The sequence below is a fragment of the Ceratotherium simum genome, chromosome X (genome assembly GCF_057802395.1).
Source record: "Ceratotherium simum simum isolate JZ-2026a chromosome X, ASM5780239v1, whole genome shotgun sequence".
NCBI lineage: Eukaryota > Metazoa > Chordata > Mammalia > Perissodactyla > Rhinocerotidae > Ceratotherium > Ceratotherium simum.
The window spans coordinates 92,335,376-92,356,697 of NC_141940.1; the positions used below are offsets into that span (position 1 = coordinate 92,335,376).

At 48.9% G+C, this 21,322-nt stretch overlaps 1 protein-coding gene across 2 annotated transcripts in view; it reads left to right on the forward strand.

Annotated features, from left to right (window-relative positions):
• The window catches only part of DIPK2B (divergent protein kinase domain 2B), a 41,800-nt gene extending 23,422 nt beyond the window's left edge, over positions 1-18,378 (forward strand). The window contains exons 3-5 of one of the 2 annotated variants that reach the window (XM_087427338.1): positions 13,752-13,952; positions 16,552-16,840; positions 18,029-18,378. In XM_087427338.1, coding sequence (XP_087283464.1) covers positions 13,752-13,952; positions 16,552-16,840; positions 18,029-18,369 — 831 coding nt within the window. In that variant the 3' untranslated portion in view covers positions 18,370-18,378. The remainder of the gene's footprint in view (positions 1-13,751; positions 13,953-16,551; positions 16,841-18,028) is intronic. The other variant, XM_004435002.3, reaches the window with a different exon arrangement.
• Positions 18,379-21,322: the final 2,944 nt, after the last annotated feature.

A 21,322-nucleotide genomic window follows, 5' to 3' on the forward strand; every position in this document is an offset into this window, starting at 1 on the left:
GTGTGGTCGTGCTCCTTGCTCCTCCCCAACATGACATGACATTACAGTTCTTGGACCCACAAGCAGCCGCCTGACTCAGCCTCTCAGAAATTGTGGGTAGGGGCAGACGCCCCAAGTAAGTGCGCTGTGATACATCAATCAGTCCGTGACTGTGTATTTGCTTGTCAAGAACCTCCTAGGTGCCCACCCCTATCTAGGAGCTGAGGAGGTTACAGAAGTGTTATTATTCAATGTTCCCATCCACAAGGCACTGAAAAGCTAGGGAGAAATCTGACACACAGCGCAAGGCCCGTGTAACACAGATTCCAGGAGCGGGAAGAAAATGAGGGCTTGGAGGGGTCAAGAAAGCTGCTTGGAGAAAGTGTGACCTGAACTGGGAGAGGAAGGATGGGCTAGGGAAAATGTCACTGGCAGACCTTCCAGAGAATAAAAGAAGAGCAGGCCGGACAAAGATGTAGAAGTGCGAATAAGGCACGATTGTGGGAAGTAGCAAGTGTCATGACCCATGATTACAGTATGTGTCGAGAGCAGTGGGTAAATGTTGCAATGGCAGGACCGGCTTGGGGGGAGTAAATTTCATTCTATAGGACAGCAGTTCTCAAACATGAGCGGGCATCAGAATCCCCTGGAGGGCTTGTTAACTCACGCATCACTGGGCCCCAGCCTCTGAGGTTCTAATTCAGCAGGTCTGGGGCAGGGGCTGAGAATTTGCATTTCTGAAGAAAAGTGACTTGAGGACAGTGGACCTTGCCACAAATGGGCCTAAAAGTCGTAGGCAGGGTGGATGGGCAAGAGAGTGGGATCAGAGAGGCTGTGTGGCAAAAGTAGGACAGAGCCACACACACACAGCAGCTGGTGAAGAAACTAGGGATGGGAGGGCACATCCAAGAGGCATAGCATCTGCCATGAGCCAGACCCTGCCCAGGGTTCCTGGAGAAATGAGGACTCACGGGATCCAGGTCCTGCGCTTGAGGCCCAAACCACCTGGCAGTACCAGAGAAAGAAAGCCCAACAAGGAAGCTGGAGGTTCAAGTCCTGGCTCCACCACTAAGTAGGAAACCCTGAGCATGTTCCTGAACTTCCTGCACACAGAACCCTCACTGCAGGCTGTCACAGTGCCTACCCTCACGGAAGTGTGAGAATTAACCAAGACAACACATGCGAGGCACGGGGCACCATGCCTGAACGAGAGCAAGCACTTGATAATGTCAGCTATGGTTTTTATCATCATCAGTGTCAAGGGTCGTAATACACAGCAATGCACGGTGTGTCACCAGAAAGGCCACCCTTTCTTCTGGCTGCTAAAGAGTCTCACAGGCTGGCATTTACCCTGGTAAATTTACCACAGTCCAGAGGGGCCTTCAATAATTCCTCCACTGATCTAACAACTATGTATTGAGTATGAACTTTCTACCCAGTACTAGGGACACAGTGGTGAACAAGACAAAGTCTCTGCTTTCTTGGAGCTGCCATTTGGTGGTCTTGGAGCACACCCACAGAGAGGCCAACTCATGCTGGTCACGTAAGTCACAGAGCCAGCAAATGAAATGGCTACTAATAAAGCATTACAGTCATCCAGAGTGGAAATCACTTCTCTCTGCGTAAAGACAAACGCAGTGGAAGAAGCCAAGTGGAAGACAACTCGCAGTCAGAAGGCTGGTGGGTAGGCGCTGATCCGAGAGGGGCGTAGGCCAGGTGATCCTCAGTGGCCCGGCCACCTGTCCATGGACTGCAGTGCTAGAGGCGGTGGGCTGGACACCCTCTTCCCCAGACCCTAAGGCTAACTTCTGACCCTCGGGTTTTCCTGTCTAAGTGCCCAATCTTACCAATCCCTTATGTCCACTTGGCCTCTCCAAATGGGGGACAAGACGATAACACTCACTCCTCAGCCCTTCTCTCTGAAATTACTTCCAGAGCTCCCTGACTAGGGTTTCCCAGGGTTTCCAACTGTTTTCCCCATATTTAAAGTCAGTCCTGGGTCAATCAGAGTCACAGTGTGGAGGTCATTTTTTGAGCCTCCAAAGGCAACCCTGTTCAGAGGTCCAATTTATTGTGAAATGTGGGGAGGGGGCATATTACATTTACCCAATGACCCTTTGAACTGACAACAGTACCTTGTGATTACAAAGTACTCCACAGCCAGTAAAGCAGAGACGTGTTTATCATGCATTCAGGAAAGCCGTATCAGGTGCCGATGATGTCCAGAGACCCAGCTAGAGCCGGGCAATGGGGTGATGTCCTTGGTATAAGCCGAGAATCTCCCATCATCCCCACATGAGAGATGAGGAAACAGGCTCAGAAAGGGACTTGCCTAAAGGCACACACCTGGGCCAGCTAAACCCAGAGAGAGCACAAGCTGAGGGAGAGGTCATGAAGGTCACAAATGGACACAACGGAGTGCATGTTATAGGTCACAGTGATGACAGCACGAATTGATACGGGAGTGAAAGACGGGAGAGATCAGCCATTAAGTTAAGGAAGCTGAAATAGTTCCAGATGTTCTAACCCAGAAGACCGGGAGAATGGTGGGGCCCCTTACAGAGATGGAAAAATTGGGAAAGTGCCGCCTTTGGGGCAAATGATAGCAAATACTTATAGAGCCCTTCCCATATGCCAGACACTTTTCCCACAGATTTGACCCTCCCAACATCCTGATGAGGATACCATAATCATTAGGGTAATCATACATCCATGTTTGTCAGTCCCAGCATGTGCCTGTTGTCCTGATTTAATTATTAATATCATCCCTTTCACTCTCAAAAATATCCAGGTTTAGAAGATAAATCATATAGTCCCCTTAATTATTATCCTTCAGTTACACATGAAGAAACTGAGGCACAGATTAATTAAAGAGCTTGCCCCAGGTCATGCGGTTGTAACGTGACAGAGCTGGGATTTGAACCCAGGCAGCTTGCTTGTAGCTACTTGGTCATACTGCCTCCCGAAGGTGGTGTTAAATCCAGTTTTTCACCTTTGCAGTTTGAGGTTAAGGCTGTCCACCCATCCAGGCAGAGACCTCGGTCTCAGGCCAGTGGAATCCAAGAGAGAATGGAGGAAAGCAGGCAGTGGCCTGGAGAGGTCAGATATAGAGAAGATCCGCCAGGAGGCGCTGGTAGAGGCGGGAGACCGGATGAGGCCACGTAATGCCACACACTCAGGATGGCTCTACATTACTCCTCTCCTGGGAACCCTCCCCATCAATTTAAACAGAACTTCTCGAACATTCCATCAGGGGTCAACCCAGAAACTCTGCAGAGTACCAAGAATCTAAACAAACAGAAACCCTGCCCAAGGAAAGGATGTCACCCAGAGTTAGAGGCCCTGTTTTATGTGGAAACGGGAGCTCTGCAAGAGACTGACCTTCCGGTGCAAGGGAGACATTTTGTATCTCTCACTCTGCTCCACCAAGTCTGTTTAGTTTTTTAATTTAATGTTGTTTTAACATCTATTCAACCCTCCTGGGTATGTTATCCACTCTGAGATGATCCAAGGCAAACTCCGAATTCTGGACCCACTCCTGGCTGACATCCTGTCTCTTCCTCTACCCTTTGAGCCCGACTTTCCATCAGTGACTGAGTTGCAGAGAACCTGAATTGATCAGCTGAGGCAAACGATAGCAGAGAGAAACTTCCTAATGGGGGAAGGGGCCTATCATTAATCTACCATATCTTGTGGATTTCAAAGCAAAATTGAAATGATTTGGGGACCATCTACTGTACAAAATTACTTCCCTCCGCTAGTCCCAGTAACAGTAGCTGAGAGGATGAGCTGTGTCATAAAGCAACATGATTGAGAGTTACGAGGACATTTTTGGATGTCTAAACTTTTAAAATCATCCAAACGGTTTCTCCAAAATAACCACTGGGGTGGCAGGCACTTGTAGAATGAAAAGTTAACAAACCAAGAAGGCTCGCGCTGTGTCTGGGTTTCAGAGAAAAAATCAATCAGAAAGAACTTTGACAAAAAGGAAGAAATCCATCTACTGGAACAGGAAAAGAACTGTGAGATGTTTCTCTTAATAACATAAATCAAATGGGGGTTTTCATGGTTTTGAATACAATTCACCTTGAAGAAATGTTCAGTAACTTTTGGCTTAATTATCCACAACAATTGATACAGTTATTGAATCATTATTGCTTTAATTATGACACATTGATTAACTATGATACATAATTAACCTAAACCCCACTTCACAAGCATATTTAACAACTAAATCATGTAAAAGGTGTTCAAGTATGTAACCAGAAAGTCAACTCACAGGTTTATTAGCACTAGAACTTTCTCTTCTTCTCCCTGGGTACTAGGAGAGCTAATTCACCCAACATAAAACCTCTAGCTGGCCAGGGCAACCTTCTTACTGGGAAAGCTGACTTCTGATCATAAAGGAATAGCCACACTTCTGGTGTTAGATTTTCTTCCTAAGAGTACTTAGTGCTCTTTTCTTCCACACCTTTATTTCCATCGGAGCAAGTGTTCAAATATGTTCAGTGCTGGTAAATCTTTGTCTTTTGAGAAGTATTTGCTTTTGGGAAAAAGCCAAAAGTCATCCAGAACCAAATGGAACAATTAATATGGGAAATAGGCTTGAGGATAATATGGCTATCTAGGGGCCCAAGACATTGAGTACTTTAAAGAGATTCGCATACATTATCTTCCTGAGTCCCTCTGCCATTCCATCACCCCCTCTTACACAGGTGGAAGCTGAGTCTCAATCAGGCCAAGGTTCCCATCCCTTCCCTCGTGCCTCAACAAAGCCACATTTCTCTGGGTTAGCAGGTGCTTGGCTGTGCTGGGGTGAGGAGCAAAGACTCAGTGAACTCACTCTTTGGAAAGGGAGTTTGTGGTAAGGCCATCCCTGGCCCAGAACTGGGCCTGGAAGTTTCTGGGACCTGAGGCAGCTCTGGCATCCAGCAACCATGCATCTAGTGATTCAGCCAATCTCTCGTGAGGCCCCAATCACCCTGGCTCATGGCATCTCTGCTGCTTTCCATAGCTCTGCCCCCGCTCCTCTTTCTCAGATGGATTCTAAATCTAAATCCCAAAAGAGAGTCAGAATAATTGGCTTCACTCTTCACCAACACTGCATTAAGCAGAGCCTTTCACATCAGGCACCCCCATCCCATCAAAGATGGCCTTGCTCTGCTTGCCTAAGCAGGCGGCCATGGGAGAGGAAGCTTCAGCTAGAAGGGGACATGAGGCATGGAGAGTACCATGGCTGGTTAGAAGGCAAGTCTATAATGTGACAGTGATGACTCTGACGCTGATGCTGATGATGATGATGGTGATAATAATGTGTACCATTTACTGAGTGCAAAACACGTGCCTCTCACCATGCCAAGCCTTTAGCATGCATGTTCTGTGAGGCTTGTAAACTGGCTCTGTGCTCAATTCCCAAAGAGGTAGCGGGACAGACAGCAGTACGGAATTTGAACAACTTCTCCAGTCCTTCTACTATATCAAAATGAGCTACTCAGCAGCGTGACATCTGGCACCTTTTCCTGGCCAAAATGACCAAAGGAGCAATCCTAATATCTTCACCCACCCCTGACCCCACATAGGAAGTATAAAAATGGAGGCACCCAGGAGTCCCGCTCTCCTTTTGTTCTTGTCACCCTAAGGGGCAACATGGGGCTAATGGCCTATTTGAGTCAGTATGTGGCTCTTGGACAGTCAATGCCTTTTCTGCTGCAGCTTGGTGCTCCTGATGCCTCCTCCTTCTCCTCCATTCCTCATCCTCCCACTCGAGCTCTCCTGGCTCTCTAGGAGAGAGGTTCAAACCTTTTGAGAAGGCAGAGTGGGCTCTGTGATGGGATTAAAGGGGTCAGCAACCCATCTCTCCTCCAAGCATTCGATTCCCTCCGGAGAGATTCATTTGGTTGGGTTTTGAAGGTTGTCTGGGCTTCCAGGGCACCTTTATTACAGGGGGCATAGCCCCTTTTAAAGGGTAATGCTTTGGGCTTTTATCAACCAACACCTTCCGGGGAAAGGTGCTGGCAGTCTGAGGAGAGACGGGGAAGTGCTTCTCCACCAAATGTCCACTCTGCCATCGAGAATGCACAGTCATTTGTATTTGTGTTCAAAATAAAGGAAGAAGTCTGCCCAGGGACTTCTCCCAAATGTCTTAAGATAGGAACGCTGAATCACAGCTCCCCTCTCATCCCCACCTGTTTCCCAGGCTTGCCTGGTAACAAGAATGACCTGGGACACCTGTCAAAACTGCAGAGTCCCAGGCCCTCACTGGACCTTCCTTTTCAGAATTTCTAGAGATTTGTATTTTTACAGCACTCTGAAGGGTTCGACTGTCAGTCAACTTTGGGACACATTACACTATTCTGAAATCACCAATTTCTTCTCTTTTTTTCCCCCCTCTCTCTCCCTATTAAATCATTTTTATTGCCCTACTGAGATCTGGGTATGAAAACAAGCTTGGGCACTAATAAGCAGCATGATCTTTAACAAGCCACTTTCCTTTCCTGGTCCTTACCTTAGTATTCTTATCTGGGAAATGAGAGCATTTTACTAGCTCACTTGATAATGCAGTGTACCATTTGCATTTGCCAGCATGGGCCGTGAAAATTAATGTCACTGAGTTTTCCACAAATTTGTAAGCCTTCTTTTAATCAATGACTTTACATTTCCAGGAGAGTCACTAGGGCAAGAGAGAACTAAAGGCTCAAAGTCCCTGTGTGTGCCGAGATAATGTCTGTGAGAAGGCTTGCCATAGAGCCTGACACTTAGAACTTCCGGAAAGTGTGAGCTTCCTTGCTCCAACTGTGTCGTGCCAACCATGTTTTCAAATAGCGATCACTACAGAGACTTCTGCATCAGCCCTCCACAGGCAGCCCCCATGCCAGCCTCCAGAACACACCGACACACAGGAGCACGGGGAATGGGCTGCATGTGCACAATATTCTCTGATGGCAGGCGGGCAACTCCAAAGCCCGGACTCCTTCCACCACTCTGCATGGCTCCCTAGGTGGGGCCGTCACTCAGCCCACCCCAACTGAGATGGGGTCCCCCTGCTGCCATCTCCCACTTCGTATGGGACCCTCAGGCTGGGCAGATCTCACCCATGAGATGGAACTTGAGATGGAGCTAGGGCAATTCTGCCAAGATTATTGAAGATCCACACAACAGAGCCACACAACTGTTAAGTTGTGGTCTGCTCTGAAGGAAACCCCCTTCTTGCTCTACCAATAGATGAACTCTCTCATCTCTAGCTTCTAGAGAGGAACAACAGGCATAGCTCTTTTACTTTTTAAGTACCTCCATCAGAGTCACGAAATCATTTGTCTAGACAATTTAACTTTATTGTGTGTGTGTGAGGAAGATCAGCCCTGAGCTAACATCCCTGCCAATCCTCCTCTTTTTGCTGAGGAAGACCGGCCCTGAGCTAACATCTATTGCCAATCTTCCTCCTTTTTTTTACCCCCTTTTCTCCCCAAACCCCCAGTAGATAGTTGTGTGTCATAGTTGCACATCCTTCTAGTTGCTGTATGTGGGACGTAGCCTCAGCATGACCGGAGAAGCGGTGCGTTGGTGCGCGCCCGGGATCCGAACCGGGGCTGCCAGTAGCGGAGCGCGCGCACTTAACCTCTAAGCCACGGGGCCGGCCCCTAGACAATTTAACTTTTATGCTTCTGTTCTGGTAAGACTCCTTTAAGTAAGGACACTACTGATTGCTGGTAACATTTTTTGAGCCAACACATCTGAGAAAGTGGATAAAAGCCATCTGAAGGTCAAACAACTCATTGAGGAAGTTACGTCTTGGGTACTCAGATTTCACAAGAAACTTCAAAAGTGAAAGCAAATCTAGATTCCGGTCTCAGCTGCTGCCGTTTCCACGATGAACAAGTGCTTTTCCCTTAACGCCAGTGTATAATCTGTGTGTGCGTGTGTGTGTGTATGATATTATATGTATATATTATTATATTATATATAATATATTAATAATTTATTAATTAATATAATAATACAAACTAGGTTATTAATTAGTATAAAATATTTTATAAAAATAATTATATATAACGTATAATATAATGTTATATATTTATATATAAAAACAGATTTATTTCAAGGAATTGGCTTATGTGATTGTGGGGGCTGGCAAGTCCAAAAGCCATAGGGCAGGCCAGCAGGCTGGAGACCCTTGAGCAGGAGCTGACACTATAGTACACAGGTGAAATTTCTTCCTCCTCAGGGAAACCTTAGTTCTGCTCTTAAGGCCTTTCAACTGATTGGATGAGGCCCACCCAGATTATCAAAGGTAATCACCTTTACTTAAAGTCAACTGAACGTAGATGTTAACCACACCTACAAAATATCTTCACTGCAACACCTAGATTAGTGTTTGATTGAATAACTGGGCACCGTAGCCTAACCAAGCTGACACGTAAAACTGACTACCAAGTGACAGAGCCACTAAATTTTATTGACTGTTTTACAGACTGATAGGGATTGTGGTCTATTGCTCTCAGGGCCATGCTGCACAGAAGGCCCCTGTGAAGTGACAGTGCAGCAGAGCAAACACCCGGGCACTAGCACCATACCGTGAAGACCTTGACAGGGTGGCTGGTTCCCTAAGGGATAGCGTCAGACAGGAAATTCGAGGATGAGGAAACCAGACACGGAGGGGGAGGAGCAACAGAGGGCCCGGGTTTAGCTTTCCTTTTGCCTTTTGTTGGAAGGTGGTGAGTTAGCCCTGTCGCCCACCTACGCAGAAGGCAGGGGTGATTTAGAAACTCCAAAGCAGTGGGAAATCCCCAAAAAGGATGTATTTGGCTTTGAAATGAATCATTATTTTATTGGAAATGTTTGTTTTCCCAATTCTGTCTGCCATTGGCCAATATAATTGTGGCCTTGCACTCAGCCAGCACACACCAAAGAGAAGTAGATGGAGCCCCGCTCTGCAAGTAGGACCTTGGAAAGGAGCTGCCTCCACCACAAAGGGAGGTTGGGGGACAAGATGGTCTTTAAAGCCTTTTCTGGCTATAGTTCTCGAGGTGGCTCAGAACCTTCTCAGCAAATAGGTCAGTTATTTATTGATGTAACAAACCACTTCAAAATTTACTGGCTTAAAACAACAACAATCATTGATTTTGCTCATGCAATCTGGGCAGGGCTTGGTGGGGAAGGCTCACCAAGCTCCCCGCAGCATCAGCTGGGATGGTTCCATATGGCACTGGAGGAGCCATTTCCGAGATGGCTCAGCCACATGGCTGGCAAGTGGGGGCTGGCTGTCAGCTATGCACTCGGCTGGGGTGAGAGCCGGGGATCTTGCATTCTCTCTGTGTGGCCTGGGCTTCCTTACAGCATGGTGGCTGGGTACAAGAGAGCTAGGTAGAAGCTGTATCACCTTTCATGGCCGAGGCTCAGAAGTCAGGCAGCATCATTCCTGCAAGCGTTCCAGTCACGAGAAGCAAGTCACCAAAGCCAGTGCATATTCCAGGCGAGGGGAATTGGACTCCACCCCTTGATGGGAAGGGTGGCAAAGAATTTGTGAACATGTTTTAAAACCACTTCAGCAAATGATACCTCTGGTGTCCACCCTCATGTGGGGTACTATCGCTGACACCTCCTTTTTCCTTGTCCCCCTCCCCTATTCAGCCAATCACCAAGACTTGTAGATTCTACTATCAACAATTATCTTCAAATCTTTCCATTCTCTCATTTCACGCCTGCACCATTGCATCATCCTGACTGACCTTCCTGCCTCCACTCTCTCTGTGACATTTAGGATTAGATTCGATTGCATGTGAGAAAAAATCCAAATAACAGTGGCTTAAACAAGATCAAAATATACTTCTCTTTTACATAAAAGAAACTGATACATAGCTGTCCAGGGCTGCTATAGTGGGTCCCTGATTCTCAGGCACCCAGGCAGCTTTCATTCTTCTGCTCCACAGCCCTTAGCATGCCCTGGTCCAAGATGGCTGCCCAAGCACCAGCCATCGCTTCCACATTGCAGCCAGGAAGGAAGACTAGTGAAGAACGATACACCCTCTCCCTTTAAAAACCCTTCTCAGAAATTTCTACTTAGATCTCATTGACCAGTACCTAGTCACATTACCACACTTAGCTGCAAAGGAAGCTAAGAATGGAAAGTTTGTTCTAGGCAGCCATATGCCTAGCTAAAATCCAGGGGTCAGTAACTAGCAGTCTTGGCCACACTCCTCCGAATCTATCCTCCACATGGCACCCAGAATCATTTCCCTAAAATGTATATCTGAGCATATCACTTCCCTGCTTAAAGCCTTCAGTGGTTCCCCATCCCTTCTGGATAAAATCAACATTCCTTAAAACGACTCCAACCTTCCTATCGGGGCCTCTTCTCTGTCCGCTCTCACTAGTGATGCTCGAGCTTCAAGGAGTACTAACCTACTCATAGTCTCCAGCATACTCTCTCATCTCAAGGTTTTTGCATGGATTATTCCCTCTGCATAAAATCCCCTCCCACCCTCTTCGCAGGTTCACTCTACCCATGCTTCAGGCCTCAGCTTAGATTTCACTGTCTTTCAAGCAGCCTTCGAGGGGCCCATGAAAATGTTTTGATTTCTTTTAAAATCAGAAGAAAAAATGAACGCTTAGGTCCAAAAAATGTTTGAATACATAATATAAATAATATATTTGTCTTTATATCAATGCAGTTGCAAAATATAATTTTTAATTTTTTTATGGAGGAAGGGGTCCATGAAGACAGAAGTACCAAGGCCTACAAAAGTTGCAGGTGCCCTGCTCCCGCAGGCTCCCCTAGCTCCCTGACCTCACTCCAGTCGTAGCTCTCCCCGCACCACATGGTAACTGCTGGGCACTTGATGCCTCCCCCACCTGACAGGCCCTGGGAGGGCAGGGCCCGTTTTGTTCCCCTTCGTATCCACAGTGCCTAGAGTACAGTCTGGTCCTGGTAGAGTCTCTGCAAACATTGGTGGGTGAATGAATGAATGAGTGCCCTGATCTCAGGTAACAGCAGGGTCACATTCCCAGTAAAGACAAGGCTGCAGGTCCTGCCTGGCTCCACCTACCTCTCACCTGGTGTACAGTCTTGGTACAAATACTAGGTATGTGTGACCTGGGGCAACTCACTTAATCTCTCTGAATCTCAGTATTGCCATCTGTAAAATGGGAACAATAATAGTCCCTAACCTCATTAGGTTCCTATGAGGAGTAAATGAAAGAATACACTAGTTGTGAGGGGCTTAGAACAGTTCCTGTTGTCTAGTAAGCACTCAATCATTATTGCCTATTATTATTGTTGTTGTTGTGGCCAATGAGTGTCCTATCTCTCCCAGAGGTATTTTCACTTGAGAGTTGGCTCTTGGAGACAAGAAGACATTACTTACCTCCCCCGACTGCCAATGATTATCTCTAAAGGTGGAATTTCAGGTTGTGTAGGAAAGACTATCAGAAGCAAAGAGATCTTCTCATAGCTTCAAATCATCTTCTATGAGCCCCACCTGGGTAGCTTATGGGGCTGGGGGTGGGGCAAGACCTATTACAGGGGAAAAGGCACGAATATTAGAGTCCGATGGATTGGGTTCTGTCTCAGGCTGCTATAACAGAATATCATAGACTGGGTGGCTTAAACAACAGAAATTTATTTCTCACAGTTCTGGAGGATGGGAAGTCCAAGATCAAGGTGATGGCTGATTTGGTTCTTGGTCAAGGCTCTCTTCCTGGTGTGCAGACACCTGTTTTCATGCTGTATCCTCACATGGTGGAAAGCAGAGAAAGAAAGCAAGCTCTCTCACGTCTCTTCTTATAAGTCCCATCATGAAGGCTCCACTGTCATGACCTAGTTACCTCCTAAAGGTCCCATCTCCAAACACCATCACATTGGGGATTAGGGTTTCAACATATGAACTTGGGAGGGGGACATAAACATTCAGTCCATAACAGGTTCAAATCCCAAATCCAATCCTTCCAACCCTTACTACACTCTGCAAACTTCCAATTCCTCAGTTGCAAAATGAGGCTCATAATAGCACCTACCTCGAGGGGTGCCTGGGAGGATTAAATGAGCTACTGTACGTGAAATGCCCAGCCCACTGCCTGGCACTTGGTAGGTTAGTCCCCTCTCCTCCCACCTATAAACATTCTCAAAGGATGGAGCACACATGAATTGGACACCACGTACTCAGAGGTACAAAAATGGAATGTTCCTTAATTTTCTCTCCCTGAACTGAGCTCTTGTGCTCCCACTCCTCTGAGGGGAGGAAAGTATCATCTAAACTGTCAGGCAACCTCAGTCACATCCCATCATGCCCAGTCACTTCAGAATCCCAGCCAGCCCCCTCCCTCCGTGGGGAGTCCAGGGCTTACCTGGTGCTCAGGCTGTGTGTCTGGCCTGTGGTAGTTCGACAAGCATCCACACTGGCCTCTGCCAGACTGTTCTGGTCCTCATCTGGGGACAGGAGCATACTCTGCCCACAGCCATGGTCCAGCTGTGGCCCTGTGGTAGTGTGACCAACCATCTCAGTTTCCCAGTTTTAGCACTGAAAGCTCCATGTCCCAGGAAACCCTCAGTCCCAAGCAAACCAGAATGGTTGGGCATCCCACCCTGTTGGCCTGTCCATGCCCTCTCCAACCTCCAAGCTCCAACCTCATGGCCCCCAGAGGTCCTTCCACCCTCCTGGGTTCCCACTGGGGAGAGAGAGAGGTCTATGCTGCTGTATACACCTCACGCTGGAGTGGCCAGGGCTCTGGAGACTGCCCTTAGCCACCTACCCAACGGACCACTGAGCCAGAGCCTCTGCTAGGCTGGCAGCCTGCAAACACGGTCTACAGACACGCTGTTGACACACTTTCTGCCCTGGGTCTTTCAGGCTTTGGTTTGTGACCTTCAAAGCCAGCCTCTTGGGACTTGAAAATCCTGTTCTCACTCACAAAGCCTGACTCTTGCTATCATTGCTATCACTGGCTATCACCACTGTTCTCTGTGCTGGGAGTTTAAACTTTTTTAATTTAGCAAGAGCAGATAGCATTTACTGAGTGCTTACTGCTCGCCAGACACTGTTCTAGTATTTTACATCTATTAACGTATTTGATCCTCATGACCTCTTAGGGTGCTATTACTGGCACCCTCACTTTAGACTGGAACCCGAGGTCCAGAGAGACCAAGTAACTTGTCCAAGGTCACACAGCTAGCTGGTAAGTGTGGAGCCAGGGTTGAATTCCCGCTGACTGGGCCCCAGGGCCCTGTTCTTAGCTATGTTTCTTTTCTTTTATTAGTAGGTTCATTGTCTTTGTTCAGTGTGGAGAGGAAGGTGTAGGGGAGGGCTAGAAGGTCATGGAAAATAAGCCTAGGTCCATATCTCCCAATTTTATCTCAAGAATACAAAGCGGCACATATAAACATGCTCATGTATAGCATCATAATTGTGGTGACATCATAGCGAAATGGTGGAAGGAATCGAAAAGGCCGATCGCAGAGGGCCAATCTGATTAATTCAGCCTGAGATTAACTCTGTGTGGAAGGGCAGGGCGGAGGTGCGACGGTGGGTGGAGACGCAGGCCTGCCTGCCGGGGGCTCGCTGCCTGCCCGGTGCCCACCTACCCTTTCCCGGGGAGATTTCTTCAGTCGCTTCTCCTGGGCTCCCGGGGCCTCTTCCCCCGCCCCAACCCCCGTCCCCATCCCCCGCGTAGCCTGCTCAGCCCCCTCCCGCCACGCCCCCTAGGGATGATCTGCCCCCAACCCCGCGATCTCCCACACCAGCAGGCCCTGCCCGTGCTCGGTCCTGCCGGCCCCCCACGAGTGCTCAACACCCCTTCCCCTCTCGCAGGGCCTGCCCAGCCCCCTCCTGCGCTGTCCGTCGCAGCGACTCCTGGACCGCGTGGTCCGGCGCTACGCTGAGGTGGCCGATGCCGGCAGCATCTTCATGGACCACTTCACGGACCGCGACAAGTTGCGTCTGCTCTACACGCTGGCTGTTAACGCCCATCCCATCCTCCTACAGGTACGCAGCGACCCCCGGAAAGCCCCTCCAGGGACCGGGTTCAAGTTAGGCTCTGAGGGGGCTGGCCCTGCGTTGAGCTCTCTCCTGCTTTGCTGCCCGCATTGGGGCATCAGCCCATGTTTGTACCCGTGTGGCATTCAGTAAATACCCATTGACTTCTGCAGTGGGAAAGTGCTATTGTTGCTATAGAGGAAAGAGGTGTGAGAACTCAAGGCTGGGGTGGGGGGTGACAAGGATCAATGGCCACCTTCACTGCCTGAGGCAGCCCTGAAGGGCTTTGTGAAGGAGGGAAACCTTGACCTGTACCTCAAAGATCATTAAGATTTGAGCAAGCTCAAGAAGTGGAGAAATAGCCAAAGAATGACCCACAGGGAGATGTGCCCCGCAGCTATGCTTGGAAAGTAGAAAAAAATGGAAGTAACCTAAATGTCCATCAATAGGGGAATGGTCAAATAAATGAGTGTGCTAGAACCTGGGGATACACTGGTCAACAAGGCAGGCTTGGTGGCCCCTGCCTTCATAAAGCTTCCAGTCCAGTGGCAGAGATAGCTGCTTATCAAGTCAACAAGCATCCATAGAAGACGTGGAGCCCAATTGCACCCATTTGCCCCAAATCCCAAGAGTCAAGACACTCACATAATGGGCATAAAGGAAACTAGGAAGTGGGAGGAAGGAGCAGAAAAAGGAGGAGGGGTAGAAAGAGGATGAGGGAGGAAGAGGAGGAAGGGGGGAGAAGAAGGAAGAAAAGGAGGAGAGGGAGGAGGGGAGGGAGAGGAAGAAGAAAAGGAAGAAGAGAGAGAGAAGGTGCAGGTAAAGGAGAGGGTAGAAGCGGAAGAAGCCACAATGAAGACAGTTAATATTTATTATTGTAATTAATTACATAATGTAATCATACATAATAATTATATAATATATTATATATAACTCTAATTATATTATATATGTTATATTTTAATTATATGTTATTAAATATATATTATATATAATTATATATTATTGGCCAAAAGGATGACGGCTAAATACATACTAACAGCTCTCATTTATTGAGCACCTGCTGTGTGCCAGGCATTGTGTTCAGTGTTTGACATCATCATCTCATTTAATGCTCAGGACAACTCGACAACCCCATAGGAATATTATTACTGTCCCCTTTCCCAGATGACATAAGTGGGGCTCAGAGATGTGAAGTGACTTGGCCACAGTCACTTAGCCAGTGTCAGCAGTGGAACCCAAACCCAGAGCTGTCAGACTTCAGGGTCCGTGCTCTTTCCGCTAAAACCCGCCCAGTAACATTAGCATTTTCAATCCGAGAGGAGGAGGAGGAATTGCTGGTTGTCCTCCACTCTCAGAGGTCGTCTTCTCCCGTTGTCCTAATCTTGGCAGTGGCAGAACCTGGCTACTGGCAGCCCTGGCTCCTGAGAGGCCTCGGCTGGGACCCTCCAGCCACCCTGAGCTCTGCCCGCGAAGGGCATGGCGTGGATCTGCCGCCAACCCGGGGATGACTCTGCAGCTGGACATTTAGACATCGCCAGTAGCCCTGGGCCCTCCCTCCACAGCACGTAGTGGGAGAAGTCCCCGTTAGGCAGGGGAAACAAGAAAGGGTTTGTCACAATGTGGCAGGAGGGTAAAAATGGGCAGAAGGCCATGGGAAATCATCAGAGAGGGGGATGACTTCATTTTTTTAAGAAGGAAAACGAGACAAAAAGTGCTAAGTATTTATAGTTTCTGTCATTTCCCCCATAGTTTAAAGAAATACCATTCTAGATATAGCTGCTTCAATAAATAGTCAAGAAAAGGCCAGCCAGGATTCCCTCCTCTTTTTCGTCTCACACATCCACAAGTTTGGAGCTTTTACAAGGAGACAGAGGAGACCAGCTGGGGCTGCGTGCTTCCCTAGACCAGTGTTAGGCTGTCGGAAGGTTCCAGTCAGTTGGGGAGCATCTGTGAGTATGTACTTACCCCAGCCAGACAGATTTGCCCAAGGCCCGGAGGAGACTTTGGACCAGTGCAGTGGTTCCTAAAACTTGAGTCTCCGAGGGCCATCTCCATGATTCTGCCCTATCCCAGAACCTGGTGCCTGCACTGTTATTTTTAAAAATATTTTTCCTTAAATTGGCCTTAAGTTGACTCTCTTTTTTTTCCCCCATGGGCTCTTCCTAAGCAGCGGTATCTGTGAAATCTCAAAACCTAGTCACATTTTTTTCAACTCTCCAACTCTTAAAATAAGCATATTCCCCTGAATCCCGAATACCATCTACAATCGGCAAGTGCATCAGCGTTCTCATACCTCCGGGGAAACTCCAGCATTCTCATACCTCTGGGGAAACTCCGTTGAAATGCACCCCACTGCATGGAAATAAGGCTTCCTTTTCTGAATCTCTCCATTAAAAAAGAGCAGGAGGGCGGGGGGTGGGGGGGAATTGCCATGTTCCAAGAGGTATAAAAAAGGTTGAGGGACACTTTGCCGACATGTTTTGAGAAGGAGAATGCCTGCATAAGGCTGATCTTTCTGTGTGCTCGTGGTGAGAGGCAGAGGGAGAGCTGTCTCCGTGAGTTTTTTCTCTCTAATCCTCTGATGCCTCCTCCTCCCGGCTGGCAGATCTTCCCTGGCGCCGAGGGATGGCCGCTGCCCAAGTACCTGGGCTCCTGTGGCAGATTCCTCGTCAGCACCAGCACCAGCCCGCTGCAGGAATTCTATGGCGCACCCCCAGACCAGGCGGCCGACCTGGCCTACCAGCTCCTTGGTGTCCTGGAGTCTCTGAGGAGCAACGATTTGAACTACTTCTTCTACTTCACCCACGTTGATGCGGGCATGTTTGGCATCTTTAACAACGGGCATCTGTTCATCCGGGATGCCAGCACACTGGGCGTCATCGACAAGCAGGAAGGTAGCCAGCACGGGCCTGGCTGAGCATCTGTCAGAGGGGAAGTCAGAGTGACAAGAGCTAAGGAGAGGCGACCAGGGGTCGCACAATTGGGCCTGTCCAGTCTCTGTGTGTCATAGCGAGAGCAGCTCAAGTTCAGGGGATGTTAGCTGTCATGTAAAAAGTGTGACTCCCCCTTTAGAGTCTCTGCTCCAACTCCATCGCCAAAGGGGAGCTGGACTTGACCTTATCCATGGCCAAGGGGGCATTTTGCATTGTGGCGTGGCCTGACTGCACCCTCCGAGGGACCTGCTGTTGTCCAATTTGGTCTGTGTGGCCTGGAGACCAGCCCTGCCCCCCCAGCACACACAACGCCTGTATCCATCTCCCCCTCAGAACCTTTCCCATCAGATGCTTTTACCCTTATCTGAAACTTAAATATCTGGCTGATTCACTGGCACATTTCACAATCCATTTTGGGATGTTTGCTTTTTATAAAGTTTTCAAATTAAAAAGCATGGCGCCCAATGAGGTGTATGAGGGAATCACGTTTCTCACTGTGTGCACAGGCTCATCCAGGGTTCTAGAATCCTTTGAACATCCCAATCTCTAACAGTGACCAAATTTTCTGAGCCCAATAATAGGACAGAGGATTTTCTTTTCTGATTTTGTTTATATCAGAAGGCCTACAAAGATAGACCATTGAAACAACACTATTCATTTCCTGATTTGCCTTTATTAAGAAGAATCAAATTATAAGAAATGAGAGTGATTCCATAATATTCGAGATATGTAAACCACTGAATGTCAGTCCCACTACAACCTGCGAAATGCATAAGAACAGGATTACCTGTTCTTTCCCCTGACTTTGTATTTAAAAAGAGCAAATGAAACTGGTCCTAGTAATTTCCTGAGTTCCCTAATTCCGTAATAATAATGGGAAAATCACAATGTGGAAGTGAGCCTTACAATTAGAAGCCCAGCTTCTGGTGGGGATAAGTGGATTTCCACGCCCAGGCCTCATCCTATTGTAGCGGAGAGAGTTCCTCCCATGTTCTTCTCAGCAGGGCCATTGTGTCCCCGAGCCCTAAATCTCCTGGTGACAGGAGAGGCTAGGAGTCTAAACCACTTCACCCAACAGTTCTAAGCAGTGGTGCCTCCCCCAAGGACAAGAGGCTGTAGGATGTGTAACATCTCCCGTTTCTCTTCTAGGCAACCAAGCAGCCACCAGGGCAGGAGAGAACAAAGACATCTTTAGCTGCCTGGTTTCTGACTGCCAGGCCGCGCTGCCTTCCTGTGACACCGTCCCTGAGAGGCAGAGCCTGGTGCTGGTGTGTGGGCAGGTGCTGCCTCGACTTCTCCAGGGGAAGTTCCCCTCCCCGGTGCAGGAGGAGATAGACGCTGCCCTTGCTTGGTGTGGGGACGACACCCGCCCAGACGCCGAAGTCCTTGGGGCCGCCAGCCGGCTGAAGGACATCTTGAGGCCCCTGAGAACCTGTGACCCCAGATTTGCCTACCGTTACCCAGACTGCAAGTATAATGATAAGTTCTGAGGGGCTGAAGCCTAGCTGGCCTCCTGGAACAACATCCTCTGCCCTCTGTTCCCCAGTTGGACTGCTGCAAGGTTGAAAGCAGCAGCTCCATTGTAGACATTAGGAGAAACGCACATTCATGTCCCAAGGACTGAGGAGCACTCCTGCGACCAGAGGGCAGTCGTGGGACACAGCGTGACTGCCCCCACTAGCCGGGATGTCATGGGAGAGCCCAGGGGTGGGCATCAGAAGACCCCAGTGCGGACTCTTCCTCGACCTCTTTGAGCCTCAGTTTCCTCTGTTCTCCACCAGACTCTTGAGTTAGTGAAAGAAATCAAAGATATGAAGGGCCAGGGACACATCCTCCCCACCCCGAGCCCAGGTGGTTACAGAATGTTCCAGAAGCATGCACAGACACGGCAAATGAGACAGAACCATGGAGGTGAAGAGGCTGGCGCGGAGGGAAGGTGAGGCCTCTGGCCAGTAGCACGTTAGACTCGGGCAGGAGGGACCCCTTCCTGCTCCCTGTGCCCCTGCTCTAGCCCTCCTGCCACACTCCCCACACTGCCATGGGGTGAGGAGACTGCAGGCCAAGGGGGAATGTGGACAGGACCATGCCCTGGGTGCCTCGGGCCCCACATGCGTGCGTGTGAGGTGCTTCATGGTGTGGGAAGGAGCCAGGGCTCAGAAGAGAGGGGAGTGGGCTGGCGGCCAATGTGTTCATCTAGGTCCTCTGAGAAGCAGGTGTCAAGACAGGATTAAATGACCAAGGATTGTATTAAGGAAGATGCTTGCGTGGAAGGAAAGAAGGAGGAGCCGGAGACGGCTGGGAGAACCATCAGGCCATGCTGTAAGTCTGAGCCCCAGTGAGGGAGAGAAGGTCACGAGGGAGCATCCTAGACTGCCCTCTGGAAGGTTCGGCAAGGCTGTCAGGGTGTCCTTGAGGCAAAGCTAGCCATCAGAGGAGCCCTGAGTCTCCCAAGGATGGGTGGCCCTTATATCCCTGCTGCAGGGAACAGCCTATGGGAAGCATGGCCACAGCCAAACCGCGAAGATGGATTTCAAAGCTGAGCGCAGGGCACCTAACCAGTTCTGCTCCCTGGAGCGGGAGGTCTGTGAGTAGAACATTCTCATTGTAGCCACAGCTGGAGACCCGGGCCAGCTCTCTCCACATCACAGCCTCCAGTGCAGGACTCTAAGCAGTCCAAGAATTTTCATTCAAACTTGGCCTTACAGGTCATAGTAAAAATGTGTTTTTCCAAGGTCAGCCAACAGAACATATTTTATTCAACAGTTTGTTAGTTTGCTTTATACCTTTTAAATGTTTAGCCATGGTATGTGGGCCTCCATGTATCTTCTTGCCCCAGCCCCTCAAACATTAGTGGGGGTCTCTTTGGACCTTTGTCCGGCCTCCCTGCCAGCCCTCTATCCCCAGGACCTCTCAGTTGCCCTCCTCTTTTCTACCTCTGAATCACCACCTATAGGTCAGAATGCCTGGCTTAACAGGCTCCATGCTGCAGATGGGGAAACTGAGGCCCAGGGAGGAAGAGTAACTTCCTGCTACCAGTCCCTGCCCCTCTTGCCTTCCCCTTCAGCCTCTGACTTTCACCCTGTCCTACCCAATTCTGGTCCCTTCAACTCACATTTAAAGATGGGCCAAGAAAAGTCCTATTTTCTGGTGCACTAGATTGCCTTTGGGGTTTGCTTTTTGACTGCTCCAGGCACGACCCCCGGGGCAACCATGACAGTGAGGATGACAGGCCAAGTTTCTGGAAGGGCAGGCTTGGGCTGCCTGAGAGTCTTTGAGACAGTTTTTCTGGCCTGGTCGGGAGGGTGAGGATTGATCACCCTCTCAACACCTTGCTTTCAGCCCAGTGAAACCGATCTTAGATTTCTGGCCTTCAGAACTGTGAGAGGATAAATTTCTATTGTTGTAAGCTACCCACTTTGTAGTAATTTGTTACAGCAGTCACAGGAAACTAACACACACCTGGAACTCCATCTTAACGTCTGCTTCCAGAGAACCCAACCTGCAGTACTCCCCAACTCCAGTCTATTGTGATGGATTCAAAAGCCAGACCTGACGTGAGGGGTGTGTTATGCGTCTGTACCCAGGGCTGAGGATTGGACGGTGCCGTACCTCCACTTGCTAAGTCCCCAGCATCATTTAAGACCCTGTCTGAGTCCTACCTTGATGGGAAGCTTTTCCTGACAGCCCGGCCCCCAGCGAGCCCTTTCTGAATCCCATCTCTGTAATCCCAAAGGTATTCCAGAGAGATCTGTGTCCTACCTTCCCGTCCCGCTGGGAACACCCTGAGCATGGCAGTGGCATGGGGCCCTTTGTGTTCCCCATAGCAACCGGCACAGGGCTGGGCACAAAGCAGGTGCTCGGAAAATGTTCTTGCTGAGGATGACTGTGTTCTTTAGCCCTTTTCCTTGGTGTTTTTCACATACCACGTGCTATAGACTGAATGTGTCCCCCCAAAATTCATATATTGAAATTCTACCCCTTAGGGTGAAGGTATTAGGAGGTGGGGCCTTTAGGGGGCGATTAGATCATGAGGGTGGAGCCCTCATGAATGGAATTAGTTCCCTTATAAAGAAAGCCCAGAGAGCTCCCTCATCCACCACATGAGGACACAGTGAGAAGGCACCGACTATGAACCAAGAAGTGGGCCCTCACCAGACACTGAATCTGCCGGTGCCTTGATCTTGGACTTCCCAGCCTCCAGAACTGTGAGAAATAAATGTTTGTTTCTTATAAGCCACCCTGTTTGTGGTATTTGGTTATAGCAGCCCGAACGGACCAAGATACCATGCTGGCCATTTACAGGACACAGCCACTTCCTTGAAAACAGCTCTTTCCCCTCAACAGCCAGGAGACAGATGAGTCCACACTGAACCAGAACAAAATCATTGCAGTACATTCTCAGTCCCCTGGAATCTGATTGGAGGCGTTAGAGTATTTTTCTGA